Raw genomic sequence first — 25,267 nt, forward strand, 5'->3', positions numbered from 1 at the left:
GGCGATGGCGGTGGATGAATGGCACAGCAATGGGCCTCAGGATCTCATCACAATATCTCTGTGCATTCAAATTGCCATAGATAAAATGCACTCGAGTTCTCTGCCCCCACCACCACCATGGGCCACTCTGTTCACAACGTTGACATCAACAAACAGCTCACCCACCCGACACCATATACGTTGCCTGCCATCTGTCCTGTACAGCTGAAATCGTGATTCATCAGTGAAGAGGACAGTTCTTTAGCGTGCCAGTGGCCATCGAGGGTGAGCTCTTGCCCACTCACGTCGATTGTGATGCCGAACTGCAGACAAATCCAAACCCTGGTGAGGACGTCGAGAACGCAGATGAGCTTCCCTGAGGCGATTTCTGACAGTTTGTGCAGAAATTCTGGTTGTGTAAACCAACTGTTACATTAGCTGTCCGTGTGGCTGGCCTCAGACGATCCCACAGGTGAAGTCGGATGTGACGGTCCTGGGCTGGCGTGGTTACATGTGGTCTGCGGTTGTGAGGCCTGTTGGACGAACTTCCAAAATCTATGAAATGACGCTGGAGGTGGCTTATGGTGGAGAAATGAACACCCATTACTCTGGCAACAGCTCTGCAGGACATTCCTGCAGTCAGCATGTCAATTGCATGATCTCTTAACTCTTATCTGTGACATGGTGTTGAACAACAGAAGGAGAAAGAACAAAGAAGAAATGCTAGCTAACAGAGATATAAACCAATTTGTAGGCAAAATTTGAGAGAAATAATATCTTTGTGCACATAGAACAAATCTTTGAGGTAGTATTTAAATACATTAAAAATGGCTGCAAAAATAAAAGTGTTGCGTTTCTATTTTTGTTCAGTATAATTTGACTTCTGTTCTGGTAGTTAATCAATCAAAAGAAACCCAAAGATTGTTGGCATTATCCTCATACAATATTATAAATTGAGCCCTTCCAATGAAGAACCATGTATGCATCTTATTAAGATAATCAATTTTAGTTTGTTTGTTTTTGTACCACATCTGGAGTTTTACAGCTGAAATATTCTTGACTGTAACTTTTTCATGGTAGCACTGGTCTTTAGCACTTTTGTTTTTACACAGTAAATATTCTTATTGCTGCCTTCATCTTTAGAATATGGAAGCGCAGTATATGTCACATAATCTATGCTGTGGAGCTGTCCCACTGAGTTGGGCTGGGCCTTTTTGTGGAGATGCAGCTAATTACTGAACAGGCAGCAGCTGTTACTGTAGTCCAGAGGTAATCAGCTGCCTGATTCAATAATTGGTGCTCGTGGAGCTGTCCAGGCTTGAGTGGGAAGGGGTGGTGCTGCTTTGCTGGCTGTCCCTGCCGGCGCTGTCCTCGGTCCTGACGGTTCCTCCTGCATGGGAAGGAGACCCACGCAGGTGATGCCCATATGCGGGCAGGAGTGTGGAATTCCGTCCCTGCACCACAATATATGTTACATAACAAAGTACTTAATGCAGCTCTTAAATAGAAGGAAAAAATAAGATAGAGGGGGATACAGTAAAGATGACATTAAAACTGAAACACCTTAACAAAAGTTTATTAATATGCCACTATTATACTAACAATACACTTGCCCGACACAGACAAAAGACAAAGACTAAGCCCCCTCCTCACCCTCTAAGTTGCATGTGCATTTGAATAACAAGGTAAGGGGGTGAGAAACAATTAATGTAAACACAGCTCAGGCAGTGAAACACAGATCTGTACAGACAAAACTTGATCACATACAGTGCACAAAACTCCATGCCACACACAGCAGATTTATTTTAATTCAGCCATAAATATTAATTTAAGCCAATTTATTACTCTTGTCTCAGAACAGTGACAGTGGACTTCACAACAGCTCAGTATACATACTTCATTAGTGTACAATTATCAGCAAGTCAACATCAAGAGAGGGGAGTAAAGTCTCAAACAACCATGTCAAGCAAAGATTTAAAATCAAATGAAACCAGGTGGCAAGGTCATATCAAGGTTGTGATCTCACCATAAAGAAACAAAATATTTCAAACATAAACATAGTCTTATTTCATAAAGTTCCTCAAAGCTTCAGATTCCTTCCTCTAATTAACACAATAAATGATCTGTGACACCTGAGGATTCTATAAAAATAGTCCATTCAGTGTTTATGATCATCATAGAAAAGATCATGTTTCAGAATATCAGTTTGGTTTTATACAAAAGGTGAATATTCACATCAATCTATAAAAAATATGACACTCATTGTGCTTGCTCTGTGTAGACCTAGCAATTTTAGCATGGCTATATATTCTCTCATTAAATCAAAAACACAGAAGTCTTAAATATTAAGTTTCAAAAAGCCATTAAGAAAAATACAAATCAGAAAAAGCATAAAGGTAAAAAAGTTGCAATTTTGAAAGAAAAGCTAAAGGTATGGTTTCAAATTAAAATCTGATACGGTACATTACAGTACATGGCTATGGGTAAATCTTCACTGTGTTATACTTCTTTAAATTGTGTGGAAAACTGAGGCCCTTCTGATGAGTTCTGTAGTGTGTGAATGTCCTGCGTGTATGCTCATGCTGTTCCAATGACCCATTAGCATTCTATAGTTGGCATCATCCATTGAGCGTGTCTTGCAAAGCGCTCTGGCGAATCAGGAAGCTAGGCAGGGTCAATCCTGCAGTGCGAAGCCTGGCACATCTGTTCCTAGATCCTACACAAATGACTCTTGGTAACTTCAATAACAAATCAAAGAGCTTCTCAAGTCAACTGGTAACACTGTCCAAGTTGGTTGACCTTGTTACCCCTCTTCAGCTTTAGCCCACTTGCCACTGAAATGAGAAAGAGGAAAACCAAGTCAGCTAGTGGAGAAAACTCATTAACTTTTATTGTAAACAAATGGCAAGACTGGCAAAGGGACTCCATCGGATTGGCAAAGGTCTTCCAATATAGTCATTCAAGGTTTTCTTGAATGTAAGGTTGAATGTAAAAGTAACTGCTTATATCAATTCTAAGTTTAATCAGTCTGTCTGATTCTAATACCCAGGGGTGACATAGCTCAGGAGGTAAGAGTGGTTGACTGGCAGTCGGAGGGTTGCCGGTTCGATCCCCCACCCTAGGAGTGTCAAAGTGTCCCTGAGCAAAACAACTAACCCGTAATTGCTCCCCTAATTGGCGCCTTGGCATGGCAGCCTTTTGCCGTTGGCATGTGAGTGTGTGTGTGAATGGGTGAATGAGAGGCAGCAATTGTAACGCGCTTTGGATATATAAATATATAGATAAGCGCTATATAAATGCAGTCCATTTACCATATTTAATTATTTTATACACAGCTGACAAATTCAGTACTGGGGGTTCAGGAAATCTTGTAAACTAATGTTAGTATTAGCACCTCACACATCTAGGGAATGAGGGAAATAATGACAATTCTCGTCATTCCCCGGGAGGTATCTCAATAATCTCTCAATAATTTGTACTTTATCCGATTAAAGACAGAAAACACAGAACCTTGGTACCTTCAGTTTAATTTTCAGAGCAGGTGCAACTCAGAACAGCAAAGATTAATGAATGAGGAGTGCCTGAAGGAACTAATTACATTCAGTCTTTAAGTGCCTAATGCATTATGATTTTTTTCTTCTGGAAATAAAACCCACTTCATTAGGGTCCATTAGGTAGTAATGTAAATTCTTTACAATTCCAAGCCTAAATATTTCAAAGTTACTTGAAAAACTATCCCAGACCTTGAGAACCACAGCAGCAGACACATCTGTTGGAACAGTGATCAGATAGACCAGTCCAAAATCTCACCCTCAGTCCCCCACCCCCTGTGGGTGTGGTCATCATGGCCTGCTTTTCCATCTCCTCCTGTTTTTTCTTCTTCCTCTCCACTGCCTCTGGTTTTTTGATTCCTCGGTGGGTTGTCTGGAAATAATCGCCATTTCACCAATCAACTGAGGGGCCATTTTGGATACGAGACTGTACAGCACAACCAAATGCTTCAGGTTCTATCTTAAACCATCTTCATGGGGGGACTGAATAAAATTGCTAATCTGTGGATTCTATCAATTCTGTAAATTTTAATAACTTGTTAAAAGAAATAAAATACATTGAGTGGGTAAAGACAAAACAGACAATGGTGTTGATGGAGACTCAGCAAATCACCAGGTCAGCATCCCTTAAATAACTGTTTCCTCAAAGAAGAACAGTAGGTTTTGATGATGCTATAAACAGGAATTATATGTCATGAATATTCATTTTTGACACAGTGGGGAAAAATAATCAACAGGATTAAGGGGACTTGAAAAAGTCCCCTTAGATGAGGAAATTCGATTTTCCGAGCTAGGTCTGCTGAAGCAAATGCGTTCATACCCTTATTAAAAGGCCACTGTGCATTTTGTCTTTATCCAATAATTTTAAAAAATTGTAATGTTGTGTTTATTCAGTTTCCCTTTGTCAAATATTACATTTTGTCTCAATATATGAAACAATTCAGTGACAAATATGCAATAAGAGAGGAAATCAGGACGGGGCCTAATACTTTTTCACGGCACTGTAGGTTCAGACAGCTGTTTGGTCTGTGCGTTAACTAAACAGTAATCACTTTTTCGTGATAGCAGAGTGATTAGGGTAATGTAGGAGGAACTTTATGGAAGGAAAAATACATATTGCAGTTTCTTTGTAGTATCTTCCCATCGGTACTTGTGCATCATGAGTATCATTTACTCTCAATATATCTGTTGCCTTGCTATCTATATTTGTATGGCGTAGCCATTCAGAAGATTTTTTAAATATCCTGTTATCAGTTAGCTCGTACTCTGATGTAGCTTGAGTTCAACATGAGACTATTATTTGTTTGAATGTGCCATGTTACCAACGCAGTTATTTTATTTAAACACATTATTATTTATTGTATTCCATTTACCTAAAGCATTTGTAAATGGGAAAACAAGTGTTATCTGCTTCCTTTGTTAGGGTTGGGCATCGAGAATGGGTTCCAAATTTCCAAGAACCAGGAATTCATCAAGAGACCTGCTTCGAATTTGCTCATCAAATATGTTATTATATGTAAGTATTTTCAGTTGCATACGCAAAAAGAGTGAAATGCATTGAACATTAATAAAGTCTATAAAAAACTTTAAATGAACTGCCAGGACCTCCTGCTGCTCTAATTTCCATATCCTTGGTTACATTGTGCATCACTTCAGCATGTAGATGGTTGTTTACAGTATGGCTGACCAGAGTACATAGTCTAACGTCTCACTAGAGAAAGTAGCAATACAAATACAGCAAAATGTCATCACTGGGGCCAATTAATTTTGTGTAAGTGAGGAAGTATGTCAAAACATTTACTGCAGCATGGTGTAAACCTTCAACATGGTGTAAACATTTCGATGTCCCCAGTCCCAGTCATAATACCCCGGATTCAGCTAGTGCTAGTAGCGCCTCACACTCAGGCACCTTACCATGTCATTATTCTGTTATAAAATCCAAATGATACCCAACCCTAATTGCAATTTATGTACTGTAGTGCTATGTTTCCAATTAAATATTTGGATTATATTATATAGTCCAATTATATAGTAATAAAGTTCTTGTCAGGCATACCTGCAGCAATTCAATACCTATAGGATAGTATCCTTGATCACAAACCCAGTATCTTAATCCCTATATATAATCAATTCAAATATCACACTTGCTTGAAACTTGATTTCTCACCAGTTATATTTCTTATGGTTGCCACTTCAAAGTGAAATAGCCATGAATGTCTGTATAGCCTATTTAACTGACATATGAGCATGTCATAAGACCACAGAAACACAAGCAGGGAGACTGACAGCCACAGAGGAGTGAGGAGTTATGGGTTTAGTTTGGTACAATAGGAAGCCATGAGTGGGTTACATGCAGACGGTATTTATTGAAACTAAGGTTCTAGTGGGAGTCTAGTGGGCAAGAGAAGCATTGTGAGGCACTGTGTTCGGTCAGGCTGGTGGGAAAAATAACAAAAATCGACCCTTGTGTTACCGAGGAGCCTTAACAAGAGGTGATGGCTGTGAGCAAAAGACTGCAGAAGAGTGGGTTTGTTTATCAAACGCTGTGCTGAGGAGTGCAATGTGAGCCAAACTGGATCCATGGTGGATTTCCTTATTTACGTACTCACCGGGACTGTCTGGGGGCCTGATGTGATCTGTGATGTGACAACATGGTCACTGGGAATCGCCTGGGTAGTCTCTACAGGAAAATATAGGGGGCCAGAAATTGTATGTGTGCTAAGAACTTCCACATGAAGTGTGGGGGAGCCCAATAGATTTACCGAGATGTATGTAAAGGAAACACAACCATTCTACATAAGCCAAAAGGGAACCATGAACAGGTGCCAAATTCCACCCAGTAACCATGGCCCAGAGGTGTTACAGGTTAAAGCACTAAATATATCCATCGCTGATATAGGTTCCTCACTGCAAGAAGAGACAGGATGCCAATAGGAATTATAATGTACAAATTAAATTCTGCAAAATCAAATTTTATAGGAATAGATGATGAGGTCCATTCATCAAAAACTGTATAGGCATGTCAGATATGCCACCCAACAAGTTACAGGTAGGTGGTTGTTTCTCAGTAGGCATAGGAGCAAATCAAACAATACAAACACAAGACTGGTGTAAACAGAGCATAAATCTTAAAATCCATGCAGGTTTAATGATGAAAATGTAGTTTTTTCCTATTATTTTTTTATTAACCCTTTATTTTACCAGGGAAGTCACATTGAGATTGACATCCCTTTTACAACTGAGCCTCGGCTGAGACAGTAGCATAAACAAAGTTACCACATTAAATTAACATAAAATACAAACAAGACATTCAGAAAATTTAAAAGAGCAGAATTTCTGGATAAAACATTCTTTTCCTAGTGAAAGGTGTCAGATTTAATCATTCTCACGGTTCCTAGCTAATGCAGTATGTCCAAGAAAGGCAATATTACAAAAACCATATTCTGTAAGAAGAAACTTCCTGGATTTCAATGTTGTTATACCATGGTTTGTTGAACAGTCAATTCTGACTGGGCAATGAGCCGTCATTTTTTCTTTCATCCTTGATTATATTCGTCCACACTTTGCGTAGCCAAGTACACCATTCAAAATGCACACTCTTGTGATGACTCCATGGTGACACCTGGTGCTAGAATCCATTACTACATCACTTAAAATATTAACCAAATCATAAATCTTTTTTTTTTAATATTAGTTTCAATAATACATTTTTTTTTTTTTTTTAACTTTGATACCTGGGCAGAAGCTGAACTTTATGTGCCTCCTAAAAAGAAAACTTAAAGTTCACATAAAGTTCAGCTTCTGCCCAGGTATCAAAGTTTTTGTTTTTTTCTCCAAAAATATTGAAAATAATATTAGAAAAAAAATTAAAAAGAATATTTATGATTGAAATGCAATGAACATGAGCAAATAACAAAAGGCACAAAGACCTGCACAATAAGGATAGGATTTAAGAAGACCAGCATGAACTGAACACCAAGGAGAGTATGGTATGGGCCATGGGTGTTTTAAATGACTGGCTGGTGAAAAAAAGCATGCCAAAATAATTTGGCAGCTATGGAACAGAAGACCTGAAACAAATGGTACGGTCGTTTTATGCTAGTGTACGAACTGCTACAGCCCAAGGCCTATTCTGTTGCCAGTTTATGTCTATAAGACTTGGGATGAACCAGCACTTTCCACAGTTTGATATATTGAATAACAAACAATGCACAGTGAGTAACACAAGCAATGTCGGTTATTAAATAGTGTTGGAAGGCTGGGAAGGACATGAGCCAGCATTACACCTGTCTGCATACTTGCAAACACCTACAGTACTCAGTACTCACCCAACACAGCAGTTTGGTGAGAAAGGTAAGGTTCAAGAGAAATGAAAGAAATGCATTGAAACCAAAATAAAGAAACCTGCAGCACCAGACAACGTTAACAGCCCAGTAACAAGCTTTAAAAATACCACTCCCTCTGCCCTCCTGATGCAAAAGCGCCCCACCTTTACTCACTGAGAGTGAAAATATCCGGTTTAATTTTTATGAATAGCCAAGTTACTACACGTACGTGACTCCCTCTGGCCTGCCAAATAAAAATGTTAGCTAGCTTGTTTGTGGTTGCAAGGTCACTGAATGCCATTGTCAGGAAGTCCTTTGTTGGAACTATTTTTGGTGGATGCTAGAAATGTACAGATATACACGATAAAATCCATTTTAATATGGTTTTGTGGCTCATACACAATTTATTTTCCAGTTAGTCGTGGTATAAGCAGCATAATGTACAATGAGCAAGTCAGCTGTTTAAAAATAAGCCCCTTCAAGGTTATTAAGACCTTTCTGTGTCGCACCACCCTATCAGGGCTTATTTTGAAACAATTGACTTGCTCACTATACATTATCCCTTACATGCTGAAGATATAAGTAGGCCTACAGGTTGCTAGGAACAGGAAAACAGCAGTCATTATAGACCAGTGCCTACCATAAATTAACTTTATTTGGGAAGCCCATAAAAATAGATTTGCCCCCACCCAAAAAGATTTTTTGTATATTGTTACTTATTTCCGTAAGCAATGCCCACTAATCGCCGACACCCCCATCAAGTTTCTAGTTTACCACAGTACGAATGTGGTTCAAAATGAAAACACATATGTGCAACAAAAGTTCACCTTAATGTAGCATAGAATTATAGGTTTTCAAAAGAATAATCTGTAGCTCCCCGATTGTTATTTTGTCCACAAAATGCGACTTTATATAATAATTAATTCATCCAGGAGATTTTTATTGCTATTGATAGCTTGGATGTCATGTGTGTTTATGGTGTGCACCGAACCATGGTGGATGGGCTGAACACATTGTTTTAAATTAAGTATTCTTTTTCCATGAAAACTGTTTTACATTCCATGCATTTTAAAGACTAGTTCAGATCAAAGATTTGAAATGAGCTGCAACTAGCAACCCTTTGCAAAACTCGAGGTTGGCTACATTCTAAAATCGACCTGTTCACATCAAAGTGACAAGATGAAACTTGGAGGCAGCCATGTGTACATCACTAGCACATCAGGAGGCTAGTGCTAGTCTCTGCCTTCTGCGATTGGATGTGGTAGATCTGTCCTACTAGGATTGGAAATGGGCCATGACTAAAATAGGTAAGGGAAGGAAATGGGAACCCCCTGCCCCCATTCAATAAAGAAACAGTAGATATAGGGGGTTTCAGTGTGTGATGAGCCTGTGCCAGCAACCCAGTGCATTATTTTTTTTTAGCATCATCTGGGTGGGGGCGAGGGGGGTTTAGTCAATGAGATTTGCCTCTTACTGCAGAGCAACTGTTCTGCTTTATTAGACACCTGTGGCTTTATACAGCCTCAACGGACAGAGAGCCTTGTATTTTTTACAGAACAAACCTGTACCAGTTCGTACAGTTTTTAATTTGCCTTTCTCTTCACAGGTAAGAAAACAGCCTTATATTTCAATTCAAGGCACAAACAGCCCAAGTAATATGAACTCAACAAGGTTAAAATTCCCAGAAAAAATGTCTTTTTTCTGTCTTTGCTGCTTCCATTGTGCTAGAACTAAGCAAAACCCAGACACTGTGCTCACCAAAATATGACATTCACCCGCTCTACTGCATCACTCTGCAGGAGCATGAGCCGGTTGCCCTCGGGCCCATAGTGAATTTGCTCCTCTACTGCTACATCATACACATAAATACATAGATTTCATTAACCACAAAAGTTGACTGCCAGGTATGCTGCAACTATTACATAGATATCAAGCACACATATTCCAAATTCTTCAAGTTACTGTGGATGTGTGTGTGTGTGTGTGTATGAATGGTCTTGAACTAAAATATGACACCGAAATGGGCACATATACGACTGTATAAGGTTACCTCCTTTTGTCTCTTCTCAGCTGCCTCTGCTAATTGTCTTCTTTTTGTGTCCTGGAAAACAGACAAAACAGTAAATATAGTATCATGGAAAGAGAGTGTGTTCAGCAACTTCAGGAGCCAGTATTTATTCACATGAAGATACTCAGGAAGAACACCTAGGGTGTTTCTCAATGTCTGTGTGCGTTCTTGCAGTCTTGTGAATTTGTGTGACATCATATTTAACGGCCTCAGTCCTGTTCCAAAAGCAAGAACACATTGAAGCAAGAACGGTTTAATGTCCCGGGAAGTGGTCTTGATTCCCCTCAAATATTGAGTCTGCATCTTAAAGTATACAATATGTAGAGACAGTGATGCCAATAGAAACCTATGGGGAGCACATGAGAACCAGGAAGTACCGTTTTTTCGCTCAACATACATGCTCAGTTGTGTTCTTGATCACGTGCCTAAATCACGTGTACACGAGGATACCACAGACATTGGCTAAAATAAATAATAAATCAAAAATTAATATCTTTGTCTGTGTGGCAGGAAAAAAATATTTTACCTCGGAAAAATAATGAGTGATTTTTCTTCCTAATACAATGCAGAGTTAACATCAATATTTGAGTGGAAGCATTTTATTTTTGCTGTCAAAAATGAATAGAGCCCAATGGGGAAACTTGCTTCTTGAGCAAAAATCATAGATATCAGCAGAGGGAAACATTACATCCGGTGCTGAGGTTGAGAACCGAAAGCTGGCCCCTTGGTCTGCGTCCTATGCATCCTTGCCCAACTAGAACAGACCTAATATCCCACCATTCATTGCGCGATGACAGACAAGACGGGGCAAGCTCACAATTAATTTTATTTGTTTTCTCTAAGGTTAATCTTATATTTTAATCATTTAATTTATGTTCATTTCTGGAAATTTTTTTTTTTGGTTGTCCTGAATATTAATACGAGCACATTGCCAACTCGGAGTGAAGCGAGCTCTAAAAGTGATACAGACAACTGAATTGAGCTCCGCTTCTTCGCACCTTATTTTAGAATTATATAAAATATAGTTCTAAAAATAAACTTTATTTTTTCATTTGTTTCATACATAAAATGCAACACACAGTTCTTCACATTTGAGGACAAGAATTTGTAAAATGAGGAAATTAAAAGGCATAGACAAAAATGTAAGAAATAAGAGAAATAGGCTATCGTTAAAGCAAAGAAAGAAATGAAAATATAAGTACTGCCACAGTAGGCCTATAGCCACCCAAGCAATCAGGAAAGTGTACCATCAGAGTTCCTGGCCATGCAAAGGTGAACACTATTAAGGAAGGTTTCTTTGCAGGTAAAAATGTAATTTGCAAGTGGGTTTTACAATGGTAAGATTTACATAATCATAGCATAAATAAATGTTTTCATGGCATTTTCAAATGTAATGTGAGGGTAACCACTAACTTGTAGGCTACATTACCTAGTTGAAAATGTAGAACTTCAACAAAGAGGCTATGTTTGCATTCAACTGCCACCTGAAGCAAAAGGAAGACGTGCCATTCAAATGTAGTTCTATTGGCCATTAGTGAAGAATTTTATATTAGTTTTACAGTCATGCTGTGTGTTTTTTGTCCATTCTTTCAAAGCAGTTTTCTATTTATTTGCTTATATTTCGTTTAATGTCTTAGTAACTTTACAATGCCTTCTGAAAATGCATCCCTATTAAAACTTTTGCATTGCAGTTTAATTATTATACAATCAAATGTAAAAATGATGTACATTAGTCATCTTGGAACTTGAAATCAAGACTGAAGTTTTATTAGCCATATCTTTCTTTGTTTTTTCCGACATCATCAAGATGAACATCAAGTCATTTTTATTAACTTTTGGGGGTTACTTTAGAGGTGATTTTCAAACTGCAGCGTGCCCCCTGCCCCAACACCCCACCCGCAATTTCTGGACAAAAATATTTCTTGGCTCTCCTGTTTCCACTCCTGTTTCTGACAGGTCGTATACACTGGGTGAGCCTATTGGTTCCATATTCTTAGTGCCTCAATCGTAAGTGAGTCGTTAGATACAGATAGCCTACACATATACATAATATGTGGCAAATAAAAAACAATGTGTAACATACTATTCCATACATAAAGCGGCAATATGCAGTTTGTAATATTTAGCTACTGGTTAAAAAAAACTTACAGGATCCGGCGTCACAACTACGTCATCAGCAGCTCCACCAAGGCAGGGAAAGCACATTCCCATACTTGGATATTTAAAAATACTGCAACAGGGTTTAGAAAATGTCCTGTGGATTTGTTTCTGCTATATCGATACCTAGTTACGTCGCTACTAACCAAACTGTTTTTGGACTGCTTTTAAAAACAATCTGGCTGTGCAAGACGGGTACAAACAGCTATCTAGCTATCGATACAGCCTACGAATACATCTTGCAGACTACCGTTACCAACTAGCTAGATAGAACGACCAAGCTAATATTAGGCTGCTAAAATGACAGCATATGTCGTTACTTGTCTTTAGCAAGCTAAGTAGCGAGCTAACAGGTGACGCTCCTTTTAGTGAGCTACAACAGTTTAAGCTAGGTTGCTAGGTACCCAAATATAAAACTAATAACGTGACATCAGTAGGGTAGCTTGCTGATATTTTTTGCTAGATTGTCGGCTAAATAGTATCCAGTTACTAGCCTAACCTCTTAAATTTTCGCGACATCTGTGCATTCAAAATAGGGGGAAAAATGCACTTCTTCAAGCTATCTGGCTGTCAGCGTTTGCTCCGTGAAGCTGGCAATTGTTGGAGACTTCCGGTTAGAGGATTTCAAACTAAAAGCTCTGTAAATGCAATGATTTATTAATTGCGATTTTGTAGTTTTACACATTATATACTTATATTTAAACCCATACCTTTAACATTACGCAGTCCTTTCTGGAAAATCACGTTCCCGGCAATTGTTGCCGGTGTTTAAGTGTAGCCCACCCATGCATTTCTATACACTCTCAGTTCAGTACTGGCTCATTTTTTACCAGATTACTGCCAAAACTAAATATTGTTACCAAATGAAAGGGGGTATAGGCTACATTTACTCTACAGACCCATACCTATAACATTATGTAGTCATTTCCGTGAAATCATGTTCCCAGCAATTGTTGCTGGTGTTTTAGTGTAGCCCGGCCGTGCATTTCTCTACACTGTCAGTTAAGTACTGGCATATTGTTTTACCAGATTCCTGCCAAAACTAAAAATTGTTACCAAATAAAAGGGGGCATGCATTTACTGTACAGACCCATACCTGTAACATTATGTAGTCATTTCTGTGAAATCATGTTCCTAGTAATTGTTGCTGGTGTTTTAGTGTAGCCCGGCCATGCATTGCTATGCACTGTTAGTTCAGTACTGGCTCATTGCGTTACCCATTCAGTTAGTACATTATAAAGGACAAAGTTATTACACTAACTGTTTTGATTACATTAACCGCTGTTACTGGAAGCCCAATAGGGGAGCTGATTTACCACTGAACATTTTACTGTGAAGGAAGAAAAACCTTTTGAAAAAAGAAATAATTGTTTTTATGTGCTAACCACAATTGCACTCTAATGAATAAAAAGGTTATATTAGACTTGCAGTCAGTACATGGTCTGCAGACAAGTACAGCCTTAATCAGTTGATTTTTATTTACTACATTAACTTGTTAAAAACATACGGAGTATCTATTTGCACCCGGGTGAGAATAGTCGCACCCGGGTGAGAATAGTCACACGGCAGCTATTCGGCTATTTACACCCAGCCCCCTCACCCCCCGCTCCCCGGCTCCACAAACACTGTGTTGCATGCATGGTTTCACGTCACTTCATGACGTTAGTCGATAGCTACGTGCCTCAACGGCTGAAGGCGCCAAAGTGGGATACAAATATAAATGGTTGGGTAAATTAAACAAAAAATATACCCTTTCCAACAACGCTATGTTTTCTCGCTGTTTGTATAATTCAAATTAAAATCGTCCAACACAAGGGAATGTAGTTAATATCAAAGAAAGACATTTGCATAAATACCTATACATCAAAAAAGTAAGTAAAGAATAAGATTAAATAGGAATAATAGATACAATAAAATAGATCTGTGTGTATATACAGTGAGCACAGTGACACATTTTTTGTTATTTTGGTTCTGTACTCTAGCACTCTGAGTTTGGAAGGATACAATGACGATGAGATGAGATGAGATGAGACGGTTAGCTTTAATTTGAGGGTATTTTCATCCATATCGGATGAACCATTTAGAAATGACAGCACCTTTTGTACATTGTCCCCCCATTTTAAGGTACTACAAGTATTTGTTGAATTGGCTTCACAGATGTGTTTGATGAGGCAGGTGTATTCATTTGTGTCGTTAGTGAATATACAAGAGAGCTGTTGATGTCTAGTCTTGATTCTAGACTTTGCAATTGCCTTTTGAGATTGTTGTTGGGGTGTGACAACATGAGGAAGACAGCAGTGTCAATGCAAATTAAGCTGGCCGTCATAAGGCTCAGAAATGAAAATCAGTCGATCAGGAACATTGCAAAAACCCTGGGCATGCCCAAGTCAACAGTTTGGTTCATCATTAACAAGAAAAAAACAACTGGTGAACTCAATTATGTCAAAAGATCCGGTAGACTGAGGAAGACCACTGTAGTGGATGACCGGAGAATACTCTCTATGGTGAAGAAAACCCCCCTTACAACAGCCCAACAGATCAAAAACACTCTCCTGGATGCAGGTGTAGATGTGTCAAAGTCTACCATATGTAGAAGGCTACACCAGCAGGACTACAGAGAGTACACTACAAGATGCAAACCACTGATAAGCCTGAAGAACAGAAAGGCGAGATTACAGTTTGCTAAAAAAGCATCTAAAAGAGCCCCAAGAGTTTTGGAACAAAGTCTTGTAGACAGATGAGACAAAGATTAATATGTACCAGAGTGATGGAAAGAGGAAAGTGTGGAGAAAAAAAAGGAATGCCCATGATCCAAAGCATACCACCTCATCCGTGAAACATGGTGGAGGGGGTGTTATGGCTTGGGCCTGTATGGCTGCCAGTGGAACGGGCTCACTTGTCTTCATCGATTATGTGACTGCAGACAGAAGTAGAACAATTAATTCTGAAGTATACAGAAATATTTTATCTGCTCAGATAAAACCAAATGCCTCCAAACTCATTGGATGGCGCTTCATCATACAACAAGACAATGACCCGAAACATATTGCTAGAGCAACGAAGGGGTTTTTGACGGCCAAAAAATTGAAAATCCTTGACTGGCCGAGTCAATCACCGGATCTGAATCCAATTGAACATGCATTTTACATGCTGAAGAGGAGACTGAAGGCAAAAAGTCCCCGAAACAAACAGGAACTGAAGATGGCTGCAGTACAGGCCTGGCAGAGCATCACCCAGCGTCTGGTGATGTTTATGCGTCGCAGACTTCAAGCAGCCATTGCATGCAAGGGATACTTTATTCTACATTATGTTAAACTATGTTAAACTGTCCAATATTTTTTGATGCCCAAAAATGGGGGGGGCTATGTACAAAAGGTTCTATAATTTCTAAACTGTAGTGGCATTCCGTCTTGATTTCAAGATAAGCCACAAACAAGCTGTAGGCACAGTAACTTTAGTCTGACACGAATGACAGGAGATGTAATCTAGTTTAAAGAAGTTTACTGAAATTATAAAGTTTGAATCACATCGTGTCACACGGTAGAAAAACGATGTGCTCCCGTGCCTAACACAACTCTCTGCCAGACTAACCTGCACATGACTCCTATACACATGATGTCACTCATTATATTAAAGGGAGCATCAATAATCATCATTCAATATATATGAATTTGTTTTTGTACATTTTATACATTACCTATGTCTTATACAATAACTAGAAATAATAAAGTATAAATTTAGCATAAAATATAAATTAACTTTTATTTTCACATTGTGGCTGTAACATAAACGGTTCATCCGATATGTATGAAAATACCCTCAAATTAAAGCTGACAGTCTGCACTTCAACCTCATTGTCATTGTATCCTTTCAAACTCAAAGTGCTAGAGTACAGAACCAAAATAACATAAAATGTGTCACTGTCCAATGAATTATGGTGCTCACTGTACTGTGCAATATCTGTGCATTCTGTATGTATAAGCACAACAAGCTGTGGCTTTAGCCACTTACAGGTTATGTTAACAAGTTTGTAAGTCCCGGTTCTGAAGCACAGCAAGCTACGACTCGGGATCGGAGTTAATGTGAGTCCATGTGGCGGTCCCTGATGCCTGCTACTGGGTGGCAGAGACTGTCAGACTTGGTCTGGCCTCATGGAAACACGCCCTCACCTTTGTCCTTTACGCGGTGCAGCAGATCAGGACTCAGGATCAGGGTGCTGTTTCTAAAATATCCATACAGTACATATACACATACAGTATCTAATGTTTGCCCAGGTGCAAATAGCATTGTTGGCTACGGACACCTGGGTGCTTGCCTCTGCCACGCAATATACACCCGGGTGTAAATAGCCACATTGGCTATTCCACCCGGGGTGCAAATAGCATTGTTGACTATGGACACCTGGGTGCTTGTCTCTGCCATGCTATATACACCCGGGTGTAAATAGCCACATTGGCTATTCCACCCGGGGTGCAAATAGCATTGTTGGCTACTGACACCTGGGTGCTAATAGCATCTGCCAAAAACATACCAGACTGTAGGTTCTTCTTCTCCTTCTTCTTCTTTTTCCGGCAGACTAGGCATTGTTTAGTGCATTGCTGCCTCCCACTGGTGTAGAAATGTCATTGCTCCTTACGCAATCTGAGGCCTATATCTTGCGATAGAGACCTGTAGTTTTAAGGAAGTGTATTACTTCCCTAGCTCCCTCTTTTTGAACGACCCTGTTGCCCAGCAATGATCTAAGGGAAAACATTTTAATTCCCAATTTGCTTAACTCTATATATAAAACCCTCCTTTCCCCAGCATAGATCGGACAATGCATCAAGACATGTTGTACAGACTCCAGGCCTCCACAGTTCTCACAATTGCCGTCTCTGTTTTTCCCCACTAGCACCAACCCATTTGCTAAACCGCAATGCCCCTGCCTTAGCCTTGTCAATTTGATTTCATCTTTCTGAGACATATTCACTCTATTACCAGGTTTAACAGATGGTTGGACGTTATATAGCTTTCTCCTTCTGCTGTCTGCATCCCACTCTTGCTGCCATTAAAGATTCAGTCTCTCGCTGATGATTCTGCGGCACTCTATCCTGCCAAATGGCACCTGCACATCTAAACTATCCCTACCTAAACTTGCCTTAGCTACCCTGTCCGCCACCACATTGCCCTCAACCCCAACATGCGCTGGCACCCATAAAAACCCCACACTACATCCCTGCCTCTCCAATTTAAAAACCATCATTAAAATCTCCCCAACTATGTCTATTCTAGCTATTCCCCCCTCACCTCTCCCCAGTGCCATCAATGCACTCTCTGAAAAGACCTGATTAATAGCTCAGCCTTCTCCCTGTTGCTTACAGCTTCTTTATTTCCTTTTACCAAAACTGGAATAGGCAGACCCCTGTTAAGCCCAGCCATGCAATGAATCATACCCCAAACTTGCTTAACAGTTGTTTCTGTACCTATAGTGCCACAAAACCTGTGCCAGCTCTCTTTCTTAGCCCCTTTTATAACCTTCCTAGCCTCTGCTCACAGCCTCTTAAGCCGCGTTTCCACCGCAGGAACTTTACCCCGGAACTAGGAACCTTTTGAGGAACTCGGTGCGTTTCGACCGCAGGAACTAGGGTCTAAATAACGTTCCGGGGACTTTATTTTACCCCCAAAAAAGTCCCTGCTCGGGGGGTAGTACTTTCCAAAAGTACCGGAACTTTTGGGGTGGGGCGCAAGCGCTGAAAATTTCTGATTGGTCAACTACTCGCAGTGTTTTATTTCAACCGCCATTTTTTAAAATCTGCAGCCGCAAACCAATTTATTTTCATAATAATTTGAAATCAAACTTGTATGTTATGCGGCACAGTAGCCTACTTTTGGTTATAGCCTGCCAACGTCTTGGAATTATAACATGTGCGCTCTTCTGTTCTTTTCTTGCTTTAGTATTCGTTTTATAAAATGTTAAGCATTTGTGCTGGGACAGCATATTACGTACCAAAACATTCAAACAGTTTAATTCGGTTGCTGAATATTTTCTTCAGGATTTTCTTTGTTAGCCCGTTGTAATTGACTTAAAACGTTTGATACAGTTATGTGAGGTATGCGGTAGTTCTGCGTAATTTACATTGGTGATACAGTAAAAGCAAACTGGAGATCACCTTCCGCACTTTTTGTCAGGGTAAAATAACAGGTTAATTCTAGTAATCGTCCCTTTTGCTTTTTCAGACTCTTTCTAAGCTGCCTATACGCTCTGTTACGAGCCCGCACTGCCTCATCACAAGCCTTATTCCACCATGGCACTATTTTCCTCTCTTTCCTGTTCCCCTTGACTTGAATTGATTTTTCAGCCGCTCTTCTCACTACAGAACAGAAGGACTTACTCCATTCTTCTACACTACCCTCACTCATGACATCTCCCAAATCTGCCGATAGTTGTTCTCTAAATTTACCCCAGTTCGCTTTTTGAAAGTTAAATCCTCTCACAGTGCTTTTCTTCTCCAACTGCAAAACTCTACCAAACTGACTTAAAATGGGAAAATGATTACTCCCCATGGTGTAATGCTCCAAAAGATCCCAATCCTCACACCTAGCTAACTCAGCCGATGCAAAAGTTAAATCTATACATGACAGACTCCCATTACCAACCTGAAATCTTGTTGGCCTTCCGTCATTCAACATCACAAGCAAGTATTTTTCCAAAAGATCTTATATTAACACACCATTCCTATCTTTATTTTTGCTGCCCCATAAAGGACTGTGTGCATTAAAATCTCCTGCCCACTCCACTGGGGGCTGCACTTGACCCATTATTCCATCTAACTTCTCCATACTTAACTGGAGACAAGGGTTATAAAAATGTGTCACTGACAATCTTCCTGATGAGCTCCATACTTCTACCACCACACACTCAAGCTCTGATATTATATTTACTCTCCTATACTGAACTCCTTCTCTTACAAACACTGCACATCCTCCCCCAGAAGAATTACGATCTTTCCGTAAACAAACAAATCCCGGTATTACAAAATTCAGAGTAGGTTTCAGCTATGTCTCTTGTACACAAATTAACTCCGGTTTTTCTTTAAAAGCATCCACAAACTTCTTTAACTCCTGCACATTCGCTACCAAACTCCTGGCATTCCACTAGACTGGAAGATAAAAAACATTTTTTTAAAAACCTAAATATCATCACCATCTACCATTTGATCCGTGTTATTTTTTGCCCTTCTGTCTTTTGAAAACACATGATTATGAAGGACAGATGGCTCAATCCCTCCAATCCCAAGGATCCTCTCAGCAGCCTGCACCACACTTCTCACCACATCTGAATTTTTCTTGGTCTGCATTACCTCACACAGCACTTCAACAATAAAAGCCAGGAAGTTAAACCTACTTACCACTACTGACTCCTCTGTTACACAGGTTACTTGAGAGGGGCCCTCCCCTTCTCTCCTTTTCACCTCATCTGCCTCACCCCATTTTGCCATCTTTTTAACAGCCTCAGCATAAGACACCCCTTTATTTATCTCCCTATACTGCTGCACCCTCATTGCCTGCTTGTATTGCTCACACTCACAACTTCCAGCAATATGCCCTCCACCACAACTACCACACTTAATCTCCTTTTCCTTACAATGAAAAATCTCATGCTCACCCCAACAATTACCGCACCTTCTAGTTCCACGGCAAGAAGCTGTAATATGGCCATTCTTCTGGCACTTAAAACACCTCAAGGGTGGCCTCCTATGTGGATGAACTTTAAAGGACAAACATCCTAGGAAGACTCACTCTGGAGGAGCTTCTTCCTACAAAGTTAACACGACAACAGTTGACTCACGTTTAGCTCCATCCCGAAAAACTCTTATTCGACACACCTCAGCAACCTTTGCACCATCAATGCCCTTGACCAGTTCCTCCATAGATATTTCAAGCGAGACCCCATAGATCACTCCTTTCATACCAGCCCTACTCCCTGGGACAAATCCTTCCACTCACCTCGTCCTTATCGCATCCAGAGAAACAGCTTTGGCCAATTGAGCAGCAGACTTACAGAAAACAAGCAGCTTTCCATCTGCCGGAATCCTTGCATTTAGAATTTCACCCAGCTCTTCCTTCAATGCACTAGTGAGCCGAATAAGGTTGAATGAGCTAAACCCTGACTGCCCTTCCTTCAATTTAAAGATCACTTTCAACTCTCATGACTGGCTGCTGTCCATTCTCATTATCTTTACCTGCTCTCCCCCTTCGTCTGACTCCTGAGATGAATTACGAGTAGTTTTAGTTTTCCTTTTCCTGTTTTTCCCCTACTTTCCCAACTCCCCCCAACTTCATCCTCAGATTGCATAGTACTAGAAACAGCTCAATTTCTTTGTTTGATTGATTAAGCTTGCAACAGTTTCTGTGAACACCACAGTTTTGAATTTGCTTCGTGCGTGCCAACAAACACACGTCCTCCTCCTATGCAAACAGGTTTTCAGCTTCTGCTACCGTCCAGACTGTAGGTTCTTTGACGGCCTCCATTTTGTTCACTTCCCATTCTCGGTGAGTCAACAGGTATCTGCCCACTGACTGACACCTTGGAGCCTGTCGGCCATCTTTGCCATTGACTTGTGTTGTGTGAGTTTGTGCCTGGTCTAGTTTTTATTTTTTGTGCATAGGGGTGCATGAGCTATTTTGATTTATGTCGCATTTCACTTGTTTATGTTGGTTTAATGAGTGGGGTTTTGATCATATATTTTTCTTTTGTGGCAGATTAGTTAAGTTTTATTTTATTTTAAAATGGTCCTGGTTTTGTTTGTTGTTTTGGCTGGGGCTCATCCTGGTATTTTTTTTTCATTCTCCTTTTTGCACCGTTTTGTAAATAAAACTACTCTCCAGTGCTTTGCAAAACTGGCCACTTTTAGCTCAGGAGGTAAGAGCGGTTGACTGGCAGTCGGAGGGTTGCCAGTTCGATCCCCCGCCCTGGGCGTGTCGAAGGGTCCCTAAGCATGACAGCTAACCCCTAATTGCTTCCAATGAGTTGATTGGTATGTTGCATGGCAGCCTTTCACCATTGGTGTGCGAGTGTGTGTGTGAGAATGGGTGAATGAGAGGCATCAATTGTAAAGAGCTTTGGATAAAAGTGCTATATAAAGGCAGTCCAATTACCATGTATGTTACTTCCCTATAGTTACATGCCTTGAGAGGAGCAGGTGCCATAAGAGGGACTCGCAGTGTTGGACAGATCATGGCTGCTGTTAACCTCTCCCAGACCATAGCCTTCGCCTCCTCCCAGCCCTGGGTCTCGCATTGAGAATGGAAGGACTTTGTACTCCGGAAGGGGCTAAACAAGCTTGGAGAAGACTGACAGCACCAGGCCTTGGGTCTCAGGTACAACACCTTTCTCCACTTTCTGCATCTAGTCATTTGAGTGATGTCTTGTCCTTTTCACAGTCATTGTGTCACAGGATAAGCAGTTGAACCACCTCCTCAGGTTTCTGACAGGCTTCTCTGTTTGTGCTGGAGCCTGCTCTCCATCCACTTTGAACTGAGTGATTGTCATCTGCCTTTCCTCTCTTCAGTACCAGTCTCATTGAATTGCTGGGTCTGAAGCGTACTCTTGCTTAGGCACTGGATCTGTTCAGGTCTTCAGACACCCATCTTTCCTCTTTCACTGACTGTATAGTGATGGTCATGCTCGCTGTGAAGGTTCATGTCAGTGGTTGTTACACCTTGGATTTTGTCTTGGGCCCTCTGCTTGGTCTTTCAGTACAGTTCACAAGGATGTAGACAGCAGCTATGATGGACACTAAGCACCCTGTTACTGCACACCCCCAGCCTCTACTGTTTTGTAGTATAGTCATATACAGTTACCCGGATCCTGAAATCATTTTTAAAAAAAAAACTAATTAAAATAAAAAATAAAAATTAATCTAATAAAAATAATTAGTAGAAATAATATAATCTTGATAAACCCAAACCATAATAAAAAGTATTTTGGAAAATTATATTTAAAAAAATAATAGCAATAAAAATTAATCAATTAATAAATAGTCATTTAGAATAGTTCAGGATGAGGGTTATAGTATATGACTGTACAACCAGTGGCTGGGAGTGGCATGGTTATAGGGTGCACAGTATTCATCATAGCTGTCGTTTACGTCCTTGTAGACTCTGCTGAAAGACTAAGCAGAAGGCACAAGACAAGATCCATCGTGTGGCAACCACTGACATGAACTTTCACAGACAGCATGACCATCACTACATGGTCAGTGAAAGAGGAGAGATTGGTGTTTGAAGACCTGGACAGAGCCATACAGTTCATTCTGGGCCTGATCAACCCAGTCTGTGCATCCTTCAGAAAGTGTGTGTGATAGCACCAGACCAAATACTGATGAAAGGACCTCATCTGAGGATAAAGCCAGGAGCAGTAGAGTCATTCTGATGTGCACATTTGAAGGGTACGTATGTAAATGTAATTTTATTAGGAGGTGAAGGCAGTTTTTACACATTGTTTAACCCCCCCCCCCACTAGTTTGACAAAAAAATGAAGCTTTCATTTTTCAGTTGATTTTACTGCAAGAATGAAAAACTCCTGGATCGCCAGGATCATAGCATTATTTCAGGTAAGACCCTCATACTTTATTTCAGTTTTTATTGTAAGCAATTACTTGTATGTGGCAGGGCTCGGTTTGCGGGAGGAATTCAGGGCAATTAGAGGACAACGCTTACTGGTTAAGTAGGCACACACCTGGATGATATTACGAATCAATCCAGGATGTCTGAGACCGAGGATCCCCTACGACAGAGAGAGAGAGTGAGAGCCCGAGCCGGAGTACGCCGCAGCTGAAAAGCGAAATGCTTTTATTTATTTTGTCTTGTCACACACACACACACACACACACAGGTAACGGAAATTTGCATTCATGTAAACCAGGCAGTGCACATACAGTACAGAACTCTCTTCATGGTAAATGCAAGAGGCCCCTGATTTAAGCTCCTATATGCAGTTGAAGTCGGAAGTTTACATGCACTTAGGTTGAAGTCATTAAAACTCATTTTTAACCACTCCACAGATTTCATTTTAGCAAACTATAGCGTTGGCAAGTCAGTTAGAACATCTGCTTTGAGCATGACCCAAGTAATTTTTCCAATAATTGTTTACAGACAGATTATTTCACTTATAATTCTCCATATCACAATCGCAGTGGGTCAGAAGTTTACATAGTCAAATTAGTGTGTGCCTTTAAACAGCTTGGAAAATTCCAGAAAATGATGTCATGGCTTTAGAAACTTCTGATAGGCTAATTGACATTATTTGAGTCAACTGGAGGTGTACCTGTGGATGTATTTTAAGGCCTACCTTCAAACTCTGTTTGCTTGACATCATGGGGAAATCAAAAGAAATCAGCCAAGACCTCAGAAAGAAAATTGTGGACCTCCACAAGTCTGGTTCATCATTGGGAGCAATTGCCAAATGCCTGAAGGTACCACATTCATCTGTACAAACAATTGTACAAAAGTATAAGCACCATGGGACCATGCAGCCATCATACCGCTCAGGCAGGAGACGCGTTCTGTCTCCTAGAGATGAACGTGCTTTGGTGCGAAAAGTGCAAATCAATCCCAGAACAACAGAAAAGGATCTTGTGAAGATGCTGGAGGGAACAGGTACAAAAGTATCTATATCCACAGTAAAATGAGTCCTATATCGACATAACCTGAAAGGCTGCTCAACAAGAAAGAAGCCATTACTCCAAAACCGCCATAAAAAAGCCAGACTATAGTTTGCAACTGCACATGGGGACAAAGATCTTACTTTCTGGAGAAATGTCCTCTGGCCTGATGTAACAAAAATTGAACGGTTTGGCCATAATGACCATCGTTATGTTTGGAGGAAAAAGGGTGAGGCTTGCAAGCCGAAGAACACCATCCCAACCGTGAAGCACGGGGGTGGCAGCATCATGTTGTGGGGGTGCTTTGCTGCAGGAGGGACTGGTGCACTTCATAACATAGATGGCATCATGATGAAGGAAAATTATGTGGATATATTGAAGCAATATCTCAAGACATCAGCCAGGAAGTTAAAGCTTGGTCACAAATGGCTCTTCAAAATGGGCAATGACCCAAAGCATACTTCCAAAGTTGTGGCAAAATGGCTTAAGGACAACAAAGTCAAGGTATTGGAGTGGCCATCACAAAGTCCTGACCTCAATCCAATTGAAAATTTGTGGGCAGAACTGAAAAAGTGTGCGAGCAAGGAGGCCTACAAACCTGACTCAGTTACACCAGTTCTGTCAGGAGGAATGGGCCAAAATTCCAGAAACTTATTGTGAGAACCTTGTGGAAGTCTACCCAAAATGTTTGACCCAAGTTAAACAATTTAAAGACAATGCTACCAAATACTAACAGAGTGCATGTAAACTTCTGACCCACTGGGTATGTGATGAAAGAAATAAAAGCTGAAATAAATCTTTCTCTCTACTATTATTCTGACATTTCACATTCTTAAAATAAAGTTGTGATCCTAACTGACCTAAGACAGGGAATGTTTACTAGGATTAAATGTCAGGAATTGTGAAAAACTGAGTTTAAATGTATTTGGCTAAGGTGTATGTAAAATTTAGACTTCAACTGTAGGTCAGATTTTTACCTGGATGCAGTCTGCCTGAGTCCTATGTCAGCTAGAAGACTTTCACTTTTCACCTGAACGCATAGGTCTAGGTAACAACACTGTAGGTGGTTCGCACAGAGACTCACTTACCTGTGAGGTAACCTCCATGGAAAGCGCAGGGGGGGGGTTGCCTAGAGGCAGCAGTGTCTTTGGCACACGACACCACTATTGCCTTCTCTGCCTCAGCCACAGATACCCTCCACCCCACTGCAGCCACCCCCCACACCTCCACCCCGACCTCCTCCTCCACACATGATGGCTATACAAATCAGGCCAACAGGTGCGCTTCTACATTAACACCAATGTGAACAAAACAAAAGGGATGTGCTTACATATAAACACTAGTACACATCCACTGAAGCTTCAATGCCTCAGTGCTTCAATTTTCTGACATTAGCATTAACAACGGCTTGTCACAACTGGAACTGGAAGGGGAAAAAAACATCAATGTGTATTTTATAATTTTTTTCTACACAGGGATTTAATTTAGCCTGAACACTATGAGGACCCCCTACTCTGTTGCTCGTGCTGCTCATTGTGGTAT

At 40.4% G+C, this 25,267-nt stretch overlaps 1 protein-coding gene across 4 annotated transcripts; it reads right to left on the reverse strand.

Moving 5' to 3' along the window:
• Positions 1 to 1,539: 1,539 nt before the first annotated feature.
• Positions 1,540 to 25,267, reverse strand: svip (small VCP interacting protein). Of its 4 annotated transcripts, XM_064335705.1 has the most exons (6): positions 24,814 to 25,267; positions 22,801 to 22,848; positions 9,906 to 9,956; positions 6,140 to 6,210; positions 3,790 to 3,903; positions 2,787 to 2,813 (listed from the first exon to the last, which is right to left on the reverse strand). In XM_064335705.1, the coding sequence occupies exons 1-5, from the start codon at positions 24,829 to 24,831 to the stop codon at positions 3,822 to 3,824; spliced, it is 270 nt and encodes an 89-aa protein (XP_064191775.1). In that variant the 5' UTR covers positions 24,832 to 25,267; the 3' UTR covers positions 2,787 to 2,813; positions 3,790 to 3,821. The 4 variants fall into 4 exon arrangements, with proteins under 4 accessions (XP_064191777.1, XP_064191779.1, XP_064191775.1 ...); XM_064335707.1 differs by lacking the exon at positions 6,140 to 6,210 and having other exon boundaries at positions 1,540 to 2,813; positions 24,814 to 25,236; XM_064335706.1 differs by lacking the exons at positions 22,801 to 22,848; positions 24,814 to 25,267 and adding an exon at positions 12,072 to 12,689.

Source organism: Anguilla rostrata, chromosome 5 (genome assembly GCF_018555375.3).
Source record: "Anguilla rostrata isolate EN2019 chromosome 5, ASM1855537v3, whole genome shotgun sequence".
In the NCBI taxonomy this organism is placed as follows: domain Eukaryota; kingdom Metazoa; phylum Chordata; class Actinopteri; order Anguilliformes; family Anguillidae; genus Anguilla; species Anguilla rostrata.